The following is an 8,972-nucleotide window of genomic DNA, read 5'->3' on the forward strand; positions in this document are numbered from 1 at the left end:
AGGGAGGACGAGCTTGATTTTTACACAGACTGTCTTATATTATACTGTCACTTCATAGTGATCATTTTAACAACTGTGTAAAAAACTGATTTGTTAAATAAAAATTGTATACGGTAGCTTTAAGATGAGCAGGAAAGCGATTCTCTTCACTCACGTTTGTGTTTCGGTTTGAACTGCCAGTATCCGGGGCCGGCCCAGGCTGCCATGGTTCTCGGGCTGAAGTAAGAATATTCTCTGGGCTGAGAGGAAAGCTGCAGACACATGGTGGCGATGTCTCCTTCTCCAATGGGAATCACATCCCTGGAGGATCAACAGAAGAATCATCAGAAAGAAAATAGTAACCTTGGAAAGGAGCAGAACCCAATTGTCCTACTCTCAACCTCGACAAAGGACTTTGTTACACTTCAGTTTGAATTGTAAGAAGGAGTAGTGTGAAAGTGACAATCTGAACCTGAGAGAGGTAAACACAAATTGCTGAACACGTTTGAGGTGAAAATGTGTTTTCTGATCAACATGCTGATGACAGCTTCACTGTTCTGTTCATAGACATGCCAGATGTAACGAAAAGAATCCACCAGACTGAGGAACTAGCTCATGTTTCAGCCTGTTGAAGTGCCAATCTTTAAATATTTCGAAACAAAGGTCAGGTATTTAACACATTTTTTTCCTCACATAGATTTCGATACATTAAAAACAATTTAAAAAGCAATTAATTGAATTTAAACTTTATTTTTTAAATACACATACAATAAGTTCCGGCCAGAACTTTTGAATTCCGTTTCTGGTACGTCCGTAAATCTGATGCACAAGCGGCAACCGCAAACAACAGCGATTTACGACAAAGCTGGTTCTCTTGGCACTTTAAAATAAATGTGTATTAAAAAATCTGCTTCTAAAAATGATCTGATAGGATGCTAGGAAAGAGTATTGTGTTCAAGATGTGCTAAATTGAGTTAGCCTATAACCAAAGCTATGCAAGCCTAAAATAGCATCTCAATGCTAAACATGTAGCAGGACAGTCGTCCCTAGAGCTAATATAAGAGTCCACATTTCTAAAGAGTCTTTTTTTCGTAGAATCTACATGAAAGCTGAGTGAGTATAACAGCACTTTGAACCAAGCTGATGGTTGTCTAACATAAATAACAGATTAAAAACAATAAGTAAATGGTTTTGGATTAGAAAATGTTGCTTGTTTTGCTGTCATTTCCAAGTCCCACCACAACTCAAAACTTAAAAAAAAAAAAACCAGAACTCCTGGTAATATAATAATCCTGGCCACAAATATTCCCACAGGGTGGGCCGACAACATCTGTCCTCATACCTCGCTTTGCTGGGGCCGGACGATTCGCAGTCCTCCTTGTGTTCCTTAGATCCTTCCTCACAGTCAGCTAGTCCCTCTTCATAATCGGCATCAAAGTCAGGGCAGTCATCTTCTTCTGGCTCCGGCTCCGCATTCACGTCAAACACGTGTTCGCCCTGCTTCATCTTCTCCAGCAGCTGGTTCATGGTCTGAAGGCAGATCAACATCCAGACGGACAGATTCATGGTTTGCTTCAACTCCGTTTATTCATTACCAAACCAATAATTAAAACATTGATAGAAAATTATACGACTTTCAGTTTAGTCTGGACATTATATTTTGATGAGCTGGAACATAGTTTTAAAAAGTTTCTTGAAATTGGAGCTTTAAATTCTCTTAAAGGAAATAAAAAATGTCCAATTTTCTATTGATCGACTAAGCAGAAATTGGGAAGTTAAGTAGTTAAAAAATTAAAAAAGAACAAGTACATTTTTTTATATTCATTAAATGCATAAAATTTATCGAGTGTGAGCATTTTTGGTCCATAAAAGCATTAATCAATTAATAATTTCATGCACTTCTATTGAGTTTAGTAAAAATATTGATCTTCAAAAATGTAAACAACAATGCATCAACGTGAATAGCATAGTTAATCATTTTCTGTTAAAATTAATTTACTACTAGCTCTATGAAAAAAACATACAGGATATTCATATTGATTTTATTCTCCTTAGAAGAAAAAAACAAGGAACAAAAAATCTGGAATGACCAGTAGGTCAGCCTTCAGATAAAACAGGAAATCACCCTGAAAAACAAACAAACAAACAAAAAAAAATCCTGATTCCACTTCTAAAAGGTTTTTTGTTAAACCTGCCTTTATTTCCATGACCGGCACAAAGCAAATCCTGTATTTAGAATAAGAAGATAGTTTTGTCAGAAAAATGTGCTCCAACCCTCAAATTCACTAGTTTTTTCTTTCTCATTAGTTCTGACTGAAAAAAAGATGGAGATTCATCATCGTTTTAGTGTAAAATTCACAAAGTTAATACAACATAAAAAAACAGCTTTGAGTTAGGCTAACCTGACGATGTGTTGTGGCCAGCTGGTAAATTACGGTATGCAGAAATACAAACAGGGTGGGCGGAGAGGATGTGGAATTGAAGATTTATTACTTTTTTGTACTGTTGTAATAACGATAAAAGTGACAATAAGAACTATTTATTACGTTTTTCTGTGACTCAATGGAACAGAATTTCATTTCTCTTTTAGAGCAATAAGGTATTTTTGAATTTGGATTTGTGCTCATAAGAAACAGATCAATCTGCAGTGGGCTTCTTTAGGACACCAGTCACATAAAGAAGTGTGATGTGTCACACTAAAATTCACACACTTGTGGCATTTAGTTATATTTTCAAAATTACTGAGATTTATTGATTCAGCTTTATTGAACAAACAGCCAAAAACTGTAAAAATAACATTGCAGACAATTTTAGTTTTTTTTAAACAATTTGAATTTAAGGTGACAACGATAAATCAAAATTTTATGATAAGACATTTATCGTAAGTGTTGAAACAATAAATACCAACCCCTAAACAGTATTTATAAAAAACCCAGCAAAAAAATATTCCTTTAAGCCTGAGATCACAACAGATGTAAAGAGCTCTAAGATATTTCCAATCCAATATCAATGTTTTTATTGTTTTTAGAAATATGTTGCTAGATAAAGTACACAACCATCTGTAGTGTTCAAATTTTAACCCACAAACATGTGAATGAGAGGGTAGAGCCAGATCTTTCCACTTTAATAAGATAACTCTCCTGGTAAATAAAGGTGAAAATGAGCACATTCTGGTCGGGAATAATTCACATCTACTCCAAAATGATTTTCAAAAGCACATATTTTAGTTTGATGGTTCCTCTGACCTGCTCAGGGTTCCAGCTTGTGAACGAGAAGTCCTGCAGTGAGGGGCAGATGCAGCTCTTCTGCTGGGAACGCTGCAGTGCAGCTGGCAGAGGCACAGCACAGAGAAACAGAGAGAACTTAATGATCCTTACAGATATCAGTTCCAAACCGTGGCTCAAATATTCAACTAATGTCACAGGGCACAACAAATGTTTATTAAGATGAACTCCTTTTATACTGGTTGCTGTGTTTTTTTTTTTTTACCCTTGAACGGTGATGCAGAAACTCTCTGTGGAGTTGGTGGAGAGTAGGAGGGTGTGGACTGCAGGAGGGTCATGTGTGAGGGAAACAGCAGCTCGCAGCGACTGCTCTCACTGAACAGAACGGACAGAAAGACCCCCGCTGTGCTGCTCTCATCAAAGGATGAGGCCATCCGCTGAAACATGGGGTCCACCTGGGAGACGAGTCAGAGTTAACGAAAGGATCACGCTGAATTAGCGCTACAAAGTAAAAGCCGGTAACATCGTCAGAGATTCCTTTATGTTAACGGCTGAACAGAAGTGATAAAACAGGGGTTAAAGAGGAAACTGAACGCTCAGTTTGACCCCCATCTGATTCCTGACCTCAGTCCAATCATAAAGCATCTGCCATCACCCAACGTTTGGACATCGTGGTGTGGACACAGTAGGTGGTGCGTTAGGAAAAAAACAAAACCCCGCAAGATTTTCCTCAGAAAAAACTGGTTTAAAAAATTTTTAATTATTTGAACCGATTTATGCCCAACCACAGGATGAAGTGATGAAAATCAAGTACCCCTAAACAGAAAGCAGTAGTAATGTGTGCTGTACACAACAGCTCCACTTTTACCTCACATCTCCTTTCAGAATCTGCACAGTTGATGTTGCTCAGGTTCTGCTCCACTGTCTTTTTGGGAGGCCTCTTTTTCTTTGGCTGCTTGGCAGTCATGTCCCCAGCTGCTTCATCTCCATCAATGTTCTCATCTTTCAAACCGTGATCTGCATGAGCACAAAAAGTACAAGCACAAGGATAAATAAATGACTTGGAGCAGATTGTTTGGACATATTGCAATTTTATAGCACAATCGAATTACTATGTTAAAAGTGCTGTATGCATATCAAATATGACTGAAAAGAAATTTTATATTGTAATTTAACGCCTTGAAATTGGGCCTCCGTTTCTTTAAGAAGCTGCTGCTCTTCCTGATACTCTGTCCTCAGGAAGTCATCACAGCATGGCTCGTCTATTAACCCTTTGTCAATGTTTTTAACTAGAGTTTCACTGAGAAGTAGCTCCTATAATGAGTTCAGCAGATGCTCAGTTCTACCAGGTGTTTGCTAATTGCTGCTAGCTAGTCTGAAGGACCTGAGTGGAAGAGTCAAATTGGACGACTGCTCTAGGAGACAGAAGCTAAGAAACTTCAAAACTGCAGCTCTAAGAAGGAGCTGTGTCTCGAAGGCGAGGCTAGGTCCACCCAGGCATTTTACATAGCTGAATGATCGCCATGGAGATTAAAGGATCCTTCAAACATGCATGAAAGAATCAAGGAAACACCCCACAAGTATGTTTTTGATGAGGGAATAGCATTATAACATGATGGGAAAGCTTAAAAAGTCAATTTTACATAATAAAGGTCCTTTAAATACGCCCAGCTTCTTGTGCATTATTATGAGTGATCACCTGCTACCAAATACACCAACACACACAACATGTGATGAGATAACTAAGAATAGGATACAGCTACAAGAGACCTGAATTATTAAAGCAAGACGTAATAACCAATAGATACTGGAACAACTGAATGCCTATCAGTATACAGCGCGCCCCCTAGTGTTTAGGACAATCACCAAACAGAACTCAATGCTGGTTTCTCACCTTCTCCAGGTTTCGTTTCGGCCCCAAGACCGCCCAACACCCTGTAGGCATCAGCATGAACAGCATCCACTCTCACAGCATAGATCTTTGTACTGGCATCCAGAGTCCCAGCTGCCACCTGTAGACCCAAACCAAACACAACTTACATGATGAAAATTCACCAAAACTTCTGTGTGACTGTACTCTATAAAGTCTAGGATAGATCGTAGAAACATTATTCCATCTGTTGGGGGTGTAAAGGTTCACACCATAATCAAAATGATTTTCTTAACCAAAATCATAACAATACAAGCAGTTTCTTTAAAAACCAAGACATTCAGCATGTAATGATTATTTTTCTTAACACTTAACATTAAATGTTAATATTATCCTTCAAGTTTGTTATACTTATAGCAATGACAAAGCAGTAGTTTTCAGAAGACATACCTTGAAGTTGGTGATCTCAGAATCCTTTTGCTTTAGAATGTCAGCCATGTAATCAATCAGATGGAGACCAAAGGCATTTTTGGTGGTGATTTTCTGAAAATAAAAATAAAAACCTAGAATCGTACTTACTTTTTATAAGTGAAACTTTCTCATTGGAATTTTTTATTTGCTCCTTTTAGCACAATGTTACAAAAAGCCAAAACGTGTCTTTGTTTCATATGTTGAAAACAGACAGGCATTTTATAGGCTTTTTCTGTGAAAGCATAATTCCCCAAAATTAGAAACAATGATGTGTGTAGCAGGGAAGAAAAAAAAAATCCTCATACCGTTTATAGAACTAATGATCAAATCCATGTAGAAAACAAAAAGAAAGGGTTACAACCAACTACCTGTTTTTGATAACCCACTGATCACATTGGATTTTATGATTACTATACATTTACATTTCATACTTTTCAAGAATGTGATTATTCTTTTTTAGCTGAATGAAGAAAAGAATGAAGGAAGAAAGAAAATGGCCAAAGAAATGAAGTTAGAAAGTAAAAAAAAGAAAATCACGAAAACAAAAAAAACAACAAAAAAAAACAATTAGAAAAAAATTATAAAGAAAAAACAGAAATCCATAAAATTAGAAAGAAAGTTCTTTACAACTCGTTTTCAATTTTATTTTCCATAATTGCAGTGCAGACAGTCCAGACAAACTTACATTCTCAGTTGAAAGCTTTATGCATGTTGAGTAATGCTCCGAGATCTGAGCATTGGACAGCTTGGGTACAGCGGCAGGAGTCCCCACGGCACTGAACAGAAGAAATAACAAACCCATCAGTACAGCAACAAACATGGCAACCCGTCAAACTGATTGTTAAGGAAATCAATCTTACCTAACTGAGTCAATCAAGAATGAATCAAAATGCATTTTGATTATTATTTTATTAAGAAATTAAGCTAAGAATATGAGCAATGACTCCCCTGCCTAGTCCAGGGAAGGTGAAGAAAGATGAAAGTACATGGCTTTTAATATCCACCAGCCCTCTTACAGAGATTGGAGGAAAAAGGAAGATCCCACCAGTTTCAGTTTACTTTACAACTCTGGTATTTGCACCTCCAGACTGTGACCTTGGATGGTTCAAACCCAGTTCAGAAGTACCCTTTATTATGTGTTTCCAGCAAGCTGCTTTCAACAGGAAGGGTGTTTTAAAGCTAAAATTTAATGCTTGATTGAAATAAAACAAAGTTTTGACATAACACTGATACAGCGTTTGAGTGCAATATACAAATTGCCAGTTACGTTTCCTGCTGATCTCCACGGCTCACCTGTGAGACCCAGAGTCAGTGAAGGACGAATCGTTGGCAGCTTGAAGGTCGATTACTCTTGATCTCCTGCGCTGACGGCGTTCCTGTTCGTCGTCGTTGCCGGGGAAGGCAGAAAGCAGCGGCGTGCTGCAGGCAGCCGGCGACAGACCTTTGTTCTTCTTCAGAGAGGATGAGTTCCATCCCGGACAGACCCGGGAGACGGGCGTGCATGTCGCACTCATTCTGTCTGGGCGCAGAAGAAAACAGATGTTACTTTGTCCTTCACAAGTAGATGAATGAGTGACAAAAGTTGCTACATTTAAATACAGAAACCTTTAAAAGCACATTGACTGTAGGTGTGAAAAATGCCAAAGCTCAAGAATAACTAAAAACAGAACTCTGATTTAATAATGTTTTGCTGAATTTCCACTGAAACCTTGGACTGATGAAAAGATGAATCAGACTGAAAACCAGCTTCATGGCAGTTTTTACAGTTACACTAATTCTTTTTACTAAAAAATGTGTAAAAAGCTTTCAAAACTATGGAAGTTTTGTTCAAGATCAAATTCTGTAATTTTCAATATTTAAATCAGCAAGTTCTCCCTCCATTTCAGTTAGTTTCATTGCAGAATATTTATCGGTCCTAGAGTTTTAAACACAAGTGAACAAAACAAGGTTGCTAGACGGATGGATGGACAAACAGTTTGCATGACTGACACCGGGGTAGATTCATAACTGATGGATGGATGAACGAACGGAACAATTGATTAACTTTTTTTTTTTTTAACCATATTTATTTTTGACCTGGTAACGCCTATCGTATAATACATGCACACCAATAATCTAAAACAAGAGCAATAAATTGGTAGAGAAGCTCGTGGATTAAAGAATGACTAATGAGGTTGATACATTTTAATAAATTCAAAATTTCTTCTTAGGGAAGATTTTCTTGGGACGAGAAAGATTTTTCATCTCATAGAATCGCCCACCTCTACCGAAGACGCGACTCGGGTCATATCCACCAACAGAAACAACTTGAAATCAGTAACATGTATGCAAAGAATGTTATTTTCAGTAATTGTTATTGGTCAGACTGTAAAATGCCAAAAAAACAAGATAGCCGTAATATTTGTTTCAGCAAAGAAAGCCTCACTTCATGAAAGTTTCTGGCCGAGCTCAAACCTTGCTAACGTTATGCTAACTCAACACTAGCATAACGACCTGAGCTTTGGTATGACTATCTTCTCATTGTTTGCCAACTGTCTCGTTAGCTCAGAAGAACTTCACAACACAACGTACCTTATAGTTTCAAAGTTCCGACGAAGCCCTTCTGACTGAGGACACTTTCTTTTGAATTTTAACAAAAGGAGAGAAAGGAGCAGCACTTTCTGAATTTCTGTTCAGCGTTTGAATTTTTGCGCCGAACGGTTTACGTAATATAACAAAACGTCATCACGTAAAGCCGTTCCCGGAAGTAAGATGCGCCAGTATTATTTTTTTTTTTTTGTCAATGAGCTTAGTGTAAAATGTCATGTGTTAACTGTACTCTATCCTTAACATTTCAAAATAATCAAATTTAAGCTACATTATATGTAACAGATATGGATTTATGACAATATACCTTCAAAAGAGCGAATATGCAACAAAAATAATTCATAACTTAAAATGTAAATTATTGGGGTATGTTTGTGAAATGCAAACATTTTTAAAAAAATCACCGTGAATCCCAGTAATAACAATATAAAACCTAATTATTTGAGAAAAAATAAGCATTTGTTAGATATAAAAAAATAAGATTTAATAAATAAATAAAAAACTAAAATGGCTGCTCACTAGATGGCAGTAAACGCCACAGCCAGACTTTTAATCACCAACTCTGCTATTGTGATTAAATTCTGCATTTTCTTACATGTGCTGTCTCTTTCTTACAGAGGCAACATTTTAATAAAATGAATATCATTTTAATAAAATCTTCTATTTTTGCTGTTATGGCACACTCATACCATACCATGGAACAAATTTTAATATCTGCAAGGATAACCTGAGTGAATAAAAAAACAGTTTTTCAACATTGTTTTCATCTATTAAGAGAGTCTGGGTGCATGTTAAATCACACCTAGGCCTTAGTCTGAATGGTCCAAAAAATGTAAAAAGAA

The 8,972-nt window shown here is 37.0% G+C and overlaps 1 protein-coding gene across 3 annotated transcripts in view; it reads right to left on the bottom strand.

Annotated features, from left to right (window-relative positions):
- Nucleotides 1-8,259, bottom strand: part of ncaph (non-SMC condensin I complex, subunit H) — an 18,728-nt gene extending 10,469 nt beyond the window's left edge. For 2 of the 3 annotated variants that reach the window (XM_015015843.1, XM_015015841.1), the window contains exons 1-10: nt 8,116-8,259; nt 6,838-7,063; nt 6,230-6,320; nt 5,524-5,616; nt 5,098-5,215; nt 4,072-4,220; nt 3,469-3,658; nt 3,225-3,307; nt 1,322-1,509; nt 155-300 (exon numbers count right to left, since the gene is read on the bottom strand). In XM_015015843.1, coding sequence (XP_014871329.1) covers nt 155-300; nt 1,322-1,509; nt 3,225-3,307; nt 3,469-3,658; nt 4,072-4,220; nt 5,098-5,215; nt 5,524-5,616; nt 6,230-6,320; nt 6,838-7,058 — 1,279 coding nt within the window. In that variant the 5' untranslated portion in view covers nt 7,059-7,063; nt 8,116-8,259. The remainder of the gene's footprint in view (nt 1-154; nt 301-1,321; nt 1,510-3,224; nt 3,308-3,468; nt 3,659-4,071; nt 4,221-5,097; nt 5,216-5,523; nt 5,617-6,229; nt 6,321-6,837; nt 7,064-8,115) is intronic. The other variant, XM_015015842.1, reaches the window with a different exon arrangement.
- Between the last annotated feature and the right edge of the window lie 713 nt (nt 8,260-8,972).

Source organism: Poecilia latipinna, unplaced genomic scaffold (assembly GCF_001443285.1).
Source record: "Poecilia latipinna isolate Pla-1442-1.1 unplaced genomic scaffold, P_latipinna-1.0 Scaffold1959, whole genome shotgun sequence".
In the NCBI taxonomy this organism is placed as follows: Eukaryota; Metazoa; Chordata; class Actinopteri; order Cyprinodontiformes; family Poeciliidae; genus Poecilia; species Poecilia latipinna.